General features: G+C 57.0%; 1 protein-coding gene across 10 annotated transcripts in view; it reads left to right on the top strand.

Annotated features, from left to right (window-relative positions):
• RGS3 (regulator of G protein signaling 3) overlaps positions 1–11728 on the top strand; it is a 113572-nt gene extending 101844 nt beyond the window's left edge. For 9 of the 10 annotated variants that reach the window (XM_036329755.1, XM_036329756.1, XM_036329757.1 and 6 more), the window contains 5 exons: positions 5871–5935; positions 8546–8647; positions 9037–9098; positions 9646–9812; positions 10776–11728. In XM_036329755.1, coding sequence (XP_036185648.1) covers positions 5871–5935; positions 8546–8647; positions 9037–9098; positions 9646–9812; positions 10776–10961 — 582 coding nt within the window. In that variant the 3' untranslated portion in view covers positions 10962–11728. Of the gene's footprint in view, positions 1–5870; positions 5936–8038; positions 8445–8545; positions 8648–9036; positions 9099–9645; positions 9813–10775 lie in introns of those variants that run through there. The other variant, XM_036329767.1, reaches the window with a different exon arrangement.
• The last annotated feature ends 760 nt before the right edge of the window (positions 11729–12488 follow it).

Raw genomic sequence — 12488 nt, forward strand, 5'->3', positions numbered from 1 at the left:
AGTCCCCCTCCAGACCCATCCAAGTTCTCTCCCCTCCCCGCTTGCCCCAAGGGAAATACAGATAATATCGATAAATTCACACACATTCATGCATACACTTCTAGTTCCCCAAATTAGCTGACCTCAGCTCCTATTTTGGGATAGATGCTTCCGCCTGGGAGTCCAGCAGGCCTGGACCAGCGCTCTCAGCTTCCTCCTTTGGGTGCCCAGGGTTCCCGCTGGCCTCCTTTCCCCCCTCCCCCACCCTCCTTTGGTCTGCTGCTTCCTTTCTTGGGCTTGAGGGACTTAACTGGCAGGGCCTCGGAGGCTGCACCAGCCCGTGGTAGCTACCCCTTCTGTGTGGCTTCTGCTTGCCGGGCCCCGAGTCCACCGTCATTTATATCCTGTTCCCTCCAGGCGGCCGGCTTTAGTAAGAAACCTACCCTTGTCAAGGGGAAGTAAGGTCTAGGCTGGACGAGCACCCTGGTCTCCCTCCATCCCTTACTGGCAGTGGACGTTGGGCAAGTCCCTGTCCCTCTGAGCCTCAGTTTCCTCATCAGTGAAATGGGTATGGTAATAACCCCTCCTTTGAAGGGTTGCCAAGAAGATTAAATAGCCCAACTCGAGTAAAGTGCTAAGGGCAGGGCTGCCACTCAGCACCTGGTGGGTGCTCCAGACATGGGAATCGTGTTGACAAGGACGAGGAGGCAGATAAGCAGCAAGCGGAGTAGCAGGTGCCCCAACATTCCCCCTGTGCCTCCGGCCCCCTTCCTAGCGTTCACAGCACTGCTTCAAGGAGGGCCCAGCTGTACTCATCTGGCTGTGGGGAGCCTGAGGCCAAGGGAGAAATGTTTTGTCCCAGACCACACAGCGCGTGCAGCTGGACAGTGGCCTCACCCTTGTCCCGTCCTCTCTGGCCCCACCCCAGACCCTGCGCACCTCATGCTGGTGAGGGGCAGGGGAAGGGGGCTGGCAGCGGGGGAGCCAGTGCTTTCCCAGGACTTCCATCTCCCCGGCTCAGGCCTGGCTTTCCTGGGAGGAGTGGGGTGAAGTCTTCAGGCTAAGGAATCAGACAGACCCTGTTCAAGCCTCAGCCTTGCCTCCTCCTGCCTGGTCCTGAGACCTTGGCCAGGTGACGCCTTTCTCTGAGCTTTTGTCTTCTCTTATAAACTGGGAAGACTTGCGTCTGCTCGGAGTTGTCCAGGGATTCAAGAAGGTTGCAGTACGTAGGTGCTCTGTGCCCGTGGCACTGACCCTGGGGTGACGTGAGACCTAGGAGCCCGGGACAGAGCGGGCACGGCCTCAGGCTGGTTAGTGTGCTCTGTGTGGCTAAGCGGAGGCTGCCTAGAGCACAAAGCTGCCTGTCGCAGGGTGACAGGCCCTACGTGGACCCTCCCCCGGCCTGTCGTTCTGCCCTCTTGTGCACCGATTTCTACTGTGAGTGCGAGTGTCCGATCAGACAGACCGGACGTGGTCTGCCGGCTGTGGTCACCTTACTGATGGGCCTGCTGAGCTCCAGAGAGGAGACCCCACACCATTATCCCGTGAGTCCTGCCTGGGCCTGCCTCCTGGTGCTCAGCTGTGCTGTCTCACAGTGCCCTCTGCTGCCAGACTGTGTTCTGCCGGCTGCTCCCCGGAGGCCAGGCTGGACAGATCCACAGGCCCGTGCCTGCCCTTTTCCTGGGAGCCAGCGAAGCCCCAAGCTACCTGTGTCTGGGCGCAGAATGCTGCCATTGAACTTCACCACAGTCTGGCCTGGCCAGGCCAAAGTCACAGGTCACTCTTTGACAGCGAGGAGGCGGGGCAGGGCCCCTCCCTGGCCATGCTACCTTGTCCCACCTCCTGCAGGGCACTGGCATGTGCAGAGGTTACCAGCGGGGTGGGGGGGGGGCGGGGGGGGGGGTGCTCGCCCTGCCGCACTAAGCCTTTAGGTTGCGGGTCAGACAAGAGGGCTCCTAGGATGTGTCCAGATCCGAGAGGTGATAACACCTTCCAGCCTCCTATTTAAGAGAAGCCTAAGAGAAATGATTTCCTGTGTCTAAACAAATAAGTGTAGAGTTTAGATCTAGTGTTTCCACAGGGTTCCATGGGGCCTGCCAGGCTGGGAAACCCTGTGAGGCCCTGCTCACAGGAGCGCCCTCAGTCCTGGGGGGCGGGGCGTGCTCTGGAACTGGGCCCAAAACTCTCTGCTACTTACCAGCTCTGAGAGCCCATGCAGGTAACGGAACTGCTCTGGGCCTCAGTTTTCCCACCTGCAAACTGGGAGCAATAAGCAAATAGTTCCTAGAATTGTTGCAAAGATTAAATTGGGTAAAGGTAGTCACCGCCTGTGTGTGCACGTACACACACGTCTTTGCAGCCCTGATGGGCAGCGCTCTCAGGAAGGAGGCCGCATTTCCCCTGAGTCTTTCACGGAAAACATTCCAAATGTGCTCACATTGGAATAGCACTTTCGCTTGGTGCCTGGCACATCGTGAGCGCTCAGCAAGTAACAGCAGTAACGACAGTGGCTAATAGTTACTGAGCACATCACGGGCAGACACTGTGCTCTGCACTTCTTACGGACTAACATTAACCCTTATAATAAGAGGTGGGTCCAGTGATCCTCCTCCTCCTACAGGTAAAGAAACCAAGGCCCAGAAAAGGGACGTAGCTCGTCTGAGGCCTGTTAGCTGATAAATGACGGAGCTGGAATTCAAATCCAGGCAGTTTAGCATCTTTACTGCTATGATGATAGTTCTAATTACAATCAAAAGTATAATTATTATTCCAAGAGGCAGTGAGCTCTCAGTCCCTGGAGATGGCCGGGTGGGGCTGGGCAGGCCCCAGGGAGTCCTGCCTGGAGTGAAGGGAGATGGTTCTGGGCTCAGTCCACCTCCGTTAGCCGTTCTTCAGGGAGGATCACGTAGCTTAGAGATGGCGGAGGCCGGAGGAGAAGGAGAGGCCCTCTGTGAGCTGGGCCCTGGGCAGGCCTGGCTGCAATTCCTGTAGAACGGAACCTTGGGAGCTACTCTGGCTGCAAATGAGAATCCTAACTTTTCATCTTAGTTTCTTCGCTTTCTGTCCCCCACCCCTTGGTGCCTGGGTTTTCCTGGCACCTTTGGGGGCCGACTCCCAGGGCCAGAGCTGCCCGGCCCCTCTGTCAGGGGGGTTGGCTTGGCTGGTCCCTGCCGAAGATGACCCCCTCCCAGCAGTGGCAGGAAGAGCCCATTTCCCAGCAGTGCAGAGGCTGGGGCTGGCGGGCGGGTGGGTGGGAGTGGTCCCCAGGCCCATTGTGTGGTGCTGATAAAGTGCGGAAGCTGAGGTTAGAATGGGAGGAAGCACAGCGCCTGGGCCCTTTCCCACGGGTGGGGGCTTCGGGCACTGCCTCGCCAGGCCGGCGTGACCGCAGCTTGTATATTCAATGGGTGACAGTAGTAGCACTCACTGGGCAATGACCACAGCAGCCTCTGGGTCGTGAGGACACACTGTGTGCCAAGGTTGGGCCATACGGTGAATCTTCCAACAGTGGGGGGTGTGGTCAGCCTCATGCCTTACGTTAGAACTGAAGAAGCCGAAGCTGAGAGGCTGGGAGACTTCTCCAAAGCCAGCGGAAAGAAGATCCATACCCAGGCCTGGCTGCAAACCGAGCTCTGGAATCCCTCGTCACAGACGGGCGTGTGCCTGTGTGTGCACGTACACACTCGTGTTTACAGCCTTGGTGGGGCAGCGTTCTCAGGAAGGAGGCGGCATTTCCCCTGAGTCTTTCACTGAAAACATTCAAAACGTGCTCCGTCCTCGCCTTTGCGTAGCAGCATCCTCTGGCGGAGAAACACATGGTTTGCATTCGGATAGACCTAGGTTCCTGCTGCCAGTTAAATGCTGGGTTTCCCTGGCCAAGTGGCTTACCTTCTCTGAGCCTCTGTTTACTTTACAGACTTTCTCTAAAGATGAATGAGATAGTATCTGAATAATGCCCATCCCAAGGTCTGGCCTATAGTGCAAGCTCTATAAAAGATGCTATACTTCACCTGTCCTTCATCTGCCCATCCGTAGATCTATCCATGCATGCATCCATGCATCCATCCATCTGTCCGTCCGTCCATCCATGGGTGCGTGCTTTACTGTGGCTAGTAGCTCCTCCTGCTGGATATCTCTGGATTATTTCTCTTTCCAGAATTGACACAGTATTTTAAGGCGTAGCCCGTCTCTATTTTACAAGTGAGGAAGCTGAGACCCAGGGTGGGGCTCATGAGAAATCAGAGCTGAGAGCCACACCTGGAGGCCTTCTATCTTGTCCATGCCCATCCCTCTCTGAGCGCTAGCTCCTCTGCTGTCTCGGAGCATTTCCTGGGCTCCTGCTCTGGGTGGCACAGTTTGGGCTCTGGTTTCCCCCGGAGAAGGATAGGCAAGCACAGGCAGGGAGACAGAGGGAGGCCCCGGGAGAGATGGTGTGAGTCTGGAGTGGTCTGGAGGAGTGATGGACTAGGGCAGTGGTTGGCAAACTGCGGCTCGGCAAACCACGGCTCGCGAGCCACATGCGGCTCTTTGGCCCCTGGAGTGTGGCTCTTCCACAAAATACCGACTTCTGCGCATGGGCCACGAAGTTTCAGTCGCACTGTACGTGCATGTCCGCACATGGTATTTTGTGGAAGAGCCACACTCAAGGGGCCAAAGAGCTGCATGTGACTCGCGAAGCCACGGTTTGCCGACCACGGGACTAGGGGGAGGTGAAGACTGGGAGAAGAGGAGAGGGCATTCCAGGAAGAGGGCACAGCACAGGCAAAGGCAAGGAGATGGGGGTGGAATGGGTAGAATCTGTGGGCTGAAGTGGAGCCTGGGAGATAAAGTTGCAGGCCTTGAATCAAGCAGCAGGCACCTCAAGATGCATCTTTCCCAGTCTGCTTTCCCTCTCTCTCCATTCATTCATTCATTCATTCATTCTACACATATTTATTAGATACTGTGCACTAGGTCTGAGGAAGATTCCCCAGACAGGTGCAGTCAGACAGCAGCCTTGCTCAGGGGAACTCACAGCCCAGTGGAGAAGATAGATTTGGAACAAGCCATTTTGGGTGTAGTGGGGACCTCAAAGGGGGTAAAGTAGGCACAACCTTGATCTAGGGGTCAGGGAGGGCCTCCCAGGTGAGGAGGCATTTAAGCACCTTTCCGAGGTCAAGGTCTTTCCATGGGCTGGGTCTTAGGAGGAGAAGGCATCCCCCATGGAAGGAATAGCATGTGGGAAGGCCCACAGTAAGGGGCGAGACAGTGAGGACATTCTGTGTGGTTGGGGGCAGGTCAGGGAGGTTGCCGGAGCAGGAGTCAGGCTGGGGAGATCACTAAGGAGTGGTAATGGATGTTAAAATGAAACTTTCTGCCCGGACCCTACGATGATAGACCCTGCACGTCATGTTATGGAGGTTGGATGTTTTCCCGAGGATACTAGGGAGCCATAGTTTGAAGGCAAGAGAGGCATAATAATTCACTTTACACACTACTGAGCAGTCCCAGGTGTCTTCAAATGGCAGAATCCCGAGTTAGTCATTATGATTTCAATTTTGAAATTAAGGAATAGAGGCTCAGAGAAGGACAGCAATTGGCCCAGTCACACAGCAGAACCCCTGCTGAAGTGCTGCTCCCCAGCCGGCCCTACTGCCTGCAGTGACGTCTCTGCCCTCTTCTCAGCAAGCCAGGTCCTAAGTGCACTAGGAGGAGCCCCTTGGGGGGAGGCTCGGCCAAGCCAGCTGTGTTCCGTGGACAGTGGGGTCTCGCTTCCTCGCCTGTTCTGTGAGGGGTGGGGACTTTGGAGGGGATTAGAGGGAGCGATTTTGCAGGAGCTGTTGGATGCCCGAGTCTCTCTTTGCTCAGGCAGCAGCCTCTGGATTACAACATTATCTGTCTTTTCTCCGCAGATGAGTGGGCCCGACACGGTTGGGGACAATGACGAAAGCTCCCGGAAGAGAAAGAGCAAAAACCTGTATGTTGGAAAGATCTATGGCCCTTACCCTTGCACCCCTCTTCCTCCTCCAGGGGTACAGGTGGGGAGAAGGGGCTGCACCCAGTCCTGCCCCAGACAGACACAGGGAATAGCAGAACCTTGGGACTTAGCAGTGGCCCCAGGGCGGGGTCACCAGGGTTCTGAGCTTCTGGCACTGACCTCAGCATGGATGTAGTGTCAGGCAAGGTGCTGATTCAGTACCTGGAAGCCACCGGGAACCAAGCAGAGGCAGCCAGCCAGGCTGCCATTGCCCTGCCCCAACCTTTGAAACAAGTAGTGGCTGAGAGACCTCAACAAGTTCTTTGCTGCCTCTGAGAAAGGGCTAACAGACAGTGGGTAAGGTTCCCCTTTCTCCTCTTGGCTCTTGAATAATAACAGTCTCGGACATTGCCAGGAGGGGGCGCTGCTGGCTCAGATAGGGAATCCCATATTCCCCAAGCCTTTCCGGGGCCATGCTCAGGATCCCTTACGCTTTTGTTTTGGGGTTTGTTAGAAGTGTCTGTTAACAAAGGTGTGGAGAGTCTCCTGGGGTCTCCTTTCCCTCAGGCCGAGACCCTGGAGACTGCAGAGAAGGACAGGGCGGGAAGTAAAGGGACACATGGTGGCACCGGGAGGGGACCTCTTCTCCAGGTTCTGGAGTGCCCATCATTATGCACAAATTGGGCTTGGGGAGGAGAACAGGGATCTTTCCCAGATGCCTCCTGCAACTTTCTTCCCTTGCCTCGACCTTAGCTGGGCTCCACTGCGGTAGAAACGATCTCCCCCCAGCGCCCCTGCCCGCTCCAGTTTCCTGCAGCAGCTGCAGGCTTCTCTCTGCTGTTCCCTGCGGGTTCTGAGCCAGCAAGGAGCCCCTAAAGGTTGGGCCTCAGACAAGCTCCCCCCCCCCCTTCTGTGTACCCATCTGCACAGCGGGCCTGGAGCAGGGTTCTCAGCACCAGGCTCAGGAAGCTGTGCGCTCTCACTCCCAGCCACCCCAGGGCTCTCTGCGGGCCCAGTCCTCACCCAGAGGGCTGCCAATCCCTGGACTCCTTGGCCTTATCTCATTGGCTTGGAACCTTCTAGAGCAGGGTCCCCATCCCTGGGCAGCTGCCCCGGACCCTCAGGTAGGCATATGGGCCTCAGCTCCCCAGGCGGAGCAGTTTTGCCCCTGGCACTCACTGTGTTAAAGCCTTCTGTGCCTCTTATCCTGGCCTTGAAACGACCCCCGCAGATGTTAAGTACCTTTGTCATCCCTATTTAACTGATGAGAAAATGTGACATTCAGAGAGGTTAGGTAACGTGACAAAAGGTGCACCGTTGGTTACTGCTGGAGCTGGGATTCGAACCCGGGGCTGTCTGGCTTCAAATTCTCACTCTTAACCTCCACCGGGCACCACTCCCCTCAATTACAAGGGTGTCCTGTAGGTCGTAGTGCCATTTGAAGTTTGAATAAGTTCAGAAGTATAAATGCTACAGACTTATAAAACACATTTAAAGTTGAGTTTTGTACATTTCTTTTGCACGTATTTAGCTTCCTGATTTAGATCATACCTTTTAAAGGTTTGCTTTCAGTCAGCATTTCTCATCTTTAATCAGAAAGATGGAGATAAAAAGTCAAAACAAAAACACTTACTCAAAAATGTTTTAAAGACTAAGTAATTGCACTTTCAAAAAGATGTTTTTGAAAGTTTATAGGACTTGTTCTTCTGAAGTTATTTAAGCTTAAAACTGTACTAAGACATTTGGCGCATCCTGCATGTTTGTGGATGGGGGTATCCAAAGCCAGTGGCTGAGGTTGGGAGCTATTCTCTGGGGGGTGCCCAGGGTAGGGGGGTCTAGAGAAAAGGGGGGGGAGGGAGGGAGGGCGAATAGGAGCATGAGACAGTTAACCCTTTGCTGCTAGCAGCTCCGCCCAAGGCTGAAATCTGCAGCCATAGGGGGAGTGGCAAAGCTAAAAATAGTTCTTGGCTAAAAATAGGCAGTCCTGCCACCCTGGTGTGCACAGGCTCTCCCTCCTCCCCTCTTCCCTCCCGGCAATTTCTGACTTCTCCTCACCCCCCCCCCCCCTCCCCGCGCTGCTGTGGTAACGGGGGAGGCCACTCGCAAATAACAGCCTGGCTTCCTGCCTGGGCGGGCCCCAGAGGCTGCCCCTTGCAGACACAGCCCCTTTCACGGGCTCCCTCTCAGGGTTGGCCAGGAGGGATTTTTTTTCTACTCTCCATCCTGGCCCCTCCCATTTCCTGGCTCCTCCTGTCTGAGTCCCAGCCCAGCCTATGCCTGGGAGTCCAGTAGTCCGGCTGGGATCCCAGCAAGCACAGGCTCGCTCCTCCACATCCTGCCCCACTGCTGCCTGGCCCGCCTGCCGCTCAGGACAGAGCTTGGGGAGCAGGAGCCCCGAGTGCTCCCTGCAGACCTTCCCGGGCCCCAAGGTGGGGGGCCCTACGGAGATGCTCCGAGGCATGTACCTCACGCGCAACGGGAACCTACAGAGGCGGCACACGATGAAGGAGTAGGTGGCCCTTGCTCCAGCCCATGGCCTCTCAACCCTGAATTTGCAGGGTCCGAGTGTGCCTGGCTGACCGACCCCCTTCTCTGCTTCTGCCCCCCCAGAGCCAAGGACATGAAGAACAAGCTGGGCATCTTCAGGCGTCGGAACGAGTCCCCAGGGGCCCAGCCAGCAGGCAAGGCAGACAAAGTGATGAAGTCATTCAAGTAGGTCCCCCCTGGCACCCTGGGACCCCTCAGGCACTCACTGATTCCCCGGAGGCGGGGGTAGAGGGGGAGCAGGGCTGGTGGTGGGGTTAAAAGGCAGGGGTATTGAATCCAGCTCTGGGTGGGATGGAGGCTCAGATAGAGGGAGCCTGGTGCCTGCAAGCAGCAGCCCTCCGGGGATAGCTGCCCTGGGAAGGACAGCCAGGCAAGGGGCGGGGGGCAGGGAGGGATAGAAGTGAAGCTGACCCCTAAGAAAGGGGGTGGACCCCTCCTGGGCTCCCCAGTCAGGATCAGTCACTGCCTGGGGCCAAGGGCGGCTAACAGAGGCTGCCCAGACCCTGCTGCCCCACTTTTCAGAGCCTCACGGTGCCCCTTCCCTCTGCCCTCAGGCCCACCTCGGAAGAAGCCCTCAAGTGGGGCGAGTCCTTGGAGAAGCTGCTGCTTCATAAATGTAAGTGGGGGCCAGTGGCCTGTTCCCCCTCCCTAGGTTCTCTCCCTCCCTCTCTCGTCCTCCTCCCCTAGACCAGAGCGGGAGCCTGATCCTGCAGGGTAGCCCTTCCCTCTTTCCTGGGCCCAGTGAGGTGTCCCTATTGTTGGGAGAGGCTGAGCTCGGGCTGAGGCCCTTGGTCTGGCCTTGAGCCGGCTCCGTCAGCCCCTCCCTGTCCATGGGAGCTGGCAGTGCCTGCTAGAGGCCGTTGGGACCTGTGTGCTCAGACCCATTTTCCCAGAATAACAAGAAACATTTCCATGAACTGTGAGGGCTCACACTGGGCCAAATGTGGCGGTCCTCCTCTCATGGGCAGGATCCCCTCTGATCCTCACGGGGCTGGGGATCCCCACTTTGCAGATGAGGAAACTGAGGCACAGATGGGGAGACACCTGGCCCAGGCTCACAGAGGCATTTACACCCTAATGGTCCCAGGAGGGTAATCTGGGGGTGCTGGGGGCAGGAGAGGCTGGTTCTGCCTCTCACCCCGGGTCCGGACTTCTCCTCACAGATGGGTTAGCAGTGTTCCAGGCCTTCCTGCGCACCGAGTTTAGTGAGGAGAACCTGGAGTTCTGGCTGGCATGCGAGGACTTTAAGAAGGTCAAGTCACAGTCCAAGATGGCAGCCAAGGCCAAGAAGATCTTTGCCGAGTACATCGCAATCCAGGCGTGCAAGGAGGTAAGGACCCCGTCTGGGCCCTCCGCCCTGTCCCCGTGCCCCATGGCCTCTTAGTGATTAGGGGCAGCTGGATGCCTCAAGGAGGAGGGCAGGAAGGGGAGAGGGCAGGGTGATTCTCAGGGGCCGTGTGTCCTGGGTGGAGAGGAAGCCAGCTGGGACCTCGGGGAAGAACTGAATTCAGTTGATAACAAAAATGGCCTCTGGCGATGCTAAACCCTTTGTGAATGGGCTTACGTATTTAACCTGTGAAGTAGATTTTAATATTATCTTCATTTTTAAAATGAGGGAGAGCCTAATCATAGCAGCTGACATCTATTGAGTGCTTACTGTGTGCACAGCCACAGGGGTGGTCTGTTGATTCAACCCCTATCTGTTTAACACGGATGATCTAGCTCAGTGGTCAGCAAACTGCGGCTCGAGAGCCACACGTGGCTCTTTGGCCCCTTGAGTGTGGCTCTTCCACAAAATACCATGTGCGGGCGCGCATGTACAGTGCGATTGAAACTTCGTGGCCCATGCGCAGAAGTCGGTATTTTGTGGAAGAGCCATAGTCAAGGGGCCAAAGAGCCGCATGTGGCTCGCGAGCTGCAGTTTGCCGACCACTGATCTAGCTTAATTTGTACAACTCTTGGAAGAAGGTACTGTTATTCCTAAGCTGTAGATAAGACAACTGAGGCTCAGAGCACTTAAGTGATTTGCTCAAAGCCACACACCTAGGTATGGCGGTGCTGGGATTTAAATCCCGGCAGCCTGACCCTGGAGGTGGCTTTCAGACCCTGGAGGTGGCTTTCAGGCCCTTCAGTAAGTGACGAGCTAAGACTTGAACTGCCGGCCCGAGGGCCTCCTCTCTGAACCTTGTGATGTGGAGCACAGGGGCATGGAGGTGAGAGGCTGGATAGGCCCACCCCCACCCCCGGTCAGCCCCCTGCAGGCGGCCCTGACCATGCCACCTCTGCCCCGAAGGTAAACCTGGACTCGTACACACGGGAGCACACCAAGGACAACCTGCAGAGTGTCACGCGGGGCTGCTTCGACCTGGCACAGAAGCGCATCTTCGGGCTCATGGAAAAGGACTCGTACCCACGCTTCCTCCGCTCTGACCTCTACCTGGACCTCGTTAACCAAAAGAAGATGAGTCCCCCACTCTAGGGGCCGCCAGGGTAGAGCTCAGCATTCACACCAGGAGGGCTGGGCTTCCTCCTACGCCTCCCTCTCCCCTGCGACGGAGGGGGCAACCAAGCCCCCAGAGGCCACGTCTCCGGACAGACAGATGGACATTTGGATGAGAGGCTTGGACCAAGAGAGGCCCAGGCCACCGGAGGAGAGAAGGACTGGCCCCATTGGGTCCCCACTGCCGCGGTACGAGGGGGCTCAAGGGCCCCGGCAGGTCAGGGGCCCTGGCTGAGCCAGATCCGGAGCTGCTGCTCCCTGCTGCGGAGACCTCGCATTGACCAAGTTCCTTAAAGAACCGGCTGGTGGGGCAGGGGCATGGCCCGGCCTCCAGGGCTCTCCAGGGGCCGCTGGGGCTCGCGCAGACCCCCGCCTTGAGTTTTATTTATTTAAACAGTAGTAGGATGCTTGACACGTCTTCCTGTGATAGGAAACCGTTGCCTCATCAGTTTTCCTAATTTACAAGTGCAATATTTTAACCAACGCCTTGTGAAAAGCCACCTTGCCGAGAAGGTGGGCACCATTTCCCAGGATCAGGGGACTTGCTGGTCCCAGGCACCAGTGGCAGGCAGCTGGGCCTTCTGGACTGATGAGGCCTGGAGGAGCGGGCGGTACAGCCTGACCTCGCCCAGAAATCCAGAGCCCTCGAGGAAGGAGGTCCGTCAGGGGCTCTGGGAAAGCATGACACCCTCAGACCACACAGCAGCCAAGTTCTGGAGCAAATAAAAGGCCTGTGTTAGTTCTTGTTTTTGACCCTTTCTGTGTGTTCCTGGTTTTGAGGCTTCCCAGGGTGGCTGGGGCTGGGAGGGTTGGTCGTTGGCCTGCTGGTCCAGCTTCTCCTCCTCTCTAGCCGTCACCTGCCTCCCACCCTGGAGCCATAGACACCATCCAGTGGTGAGAGCTGCTCCCTGACCACCCCGGCCTCTGTGACCGGCTCTGCCATGCTTGTTCCGCTTATCTTCTCTGCAAGCCTGGGAGCAGGGGGTTGTCCCCATTTCACAGATGAGGAGTGTGATATGCAGGCAGGGAAGGCGACTTGTTCAGGGTCGCCCAGCAGGCAGGTGGCAGGGACAGTGTGCAGTCTAAGCCCAACTGGCTGCCCCAGAATGGAGTCCCACCTTGGTCACCAGCTGGCCACGTGACCATCAGCAAGTTCCTTCACTTCTCCACCCGGCCACACCCTGAGGTTCTGGCGGGACGTTCAGGTGTCACAGGGGTGGTCGGTGGAGGTGGATGGGCCAGAATCTTTGGCAGGGCAGCAGGGCAGCAGTGCAGACGAGGCCTTTAGGACAGAAGGGAGAGCTTGGGCGGTGACAGGGAGGAGGGTTCCCAGGGTCCCTCTGTGGCTCGGGGGAAGGCGTCCCCCTCTGTGCCCAACAGGAGACGCAAGTTTAGGAAAGGCCTGATCCCCAGCCACAGTTCAGGGAGGCCCTGGCCCACTTTCCTGGAGGGTGGAAGAGGGCCTGGAACGCAAGCCAAGCTGATGTCAAGGCTTTCCCTGATGCC

Source organism: Myotis myotis, unplaced genomic scaffold, assembly GCF_014108235.1.
Source record: "Myotis myotis isolate mMyoMyo1 unplaced genomic scaffold, mMyoMyo1.p scaffold_m19_p_12, whole genome shotgun sequence".
NCBI classification, from domain to species: Eukaryota; Metazoa; Chordata; class Mammalia; order Chiroptera; family Vespertilionidae; genus Myotis; species Myotis myotis.